At 55.6% G+C, this 270-nt stretch overlaps 1 protein-coding gene across 1 annotated transcript in view; it reads right to left on the bottom strand.

Annotated features, from left to right (window-relative positions):
* The window catches only part of SCAMP3 (secretory carrier membrane protein 3), a gene marked incomplete at both ends in the record, with an annotated part of 964 nt that overhangs the window by 394 nt on the left and 300 nt on the right, over positions 1-270 (bottom strand). The window contains one exon of the mRNA XM_010017038.1: positions 47-148. Coding sequence (XP_010015340.1) covers positions 47-148 — 102 coding nt within the window. The remainder of the gene's footprint in view (positions 1-46; positions 149-270) is intronic.

Raw genomic sequence — 270 nt, 5'->3', positions numbered from 1 at the left:
GGAGTACTCGGCTGGCCAGGGCTCCCCGGCTCTGCACAGCACACACCTGAACCCCCAGTTTGGGATGCCGATGGCCTGCAACACGTACATCACGTTCTGGGCAAAGAAGACGAAGAAGAAGACAAAGAAGTTGAAGGAACTGTCGCTCCTGGGAGGAAGAGACACGTGGGGTTAGGCCACAGGAGAGAACTCCTTTCTTATAAAAACCCCTCCTTACAGCAGAGGGGCACAAGGAGAACACGAAGCTCAGTGCAGAATCACGACACCCCC

The sequence above is a fragment of the Nestor notabilis genome, unplaced genomic scaffold (assembly GCF_000696875.1).
Source record: "Nestor notabilis isolate BGI_N333 unplaced genomic scaffold, ASM69687v1 scaffold29006, whole genome shotgun sequence".
Lineage (NCBI taxonomy): Eukaryota > Metazoa > Chordata > Aves > Psittaciformes > Psittacidae > Nestor > Nestor notabilis.
This window is presented reverse-complemented; position numbering and strand designations above follow the sequence as displayed.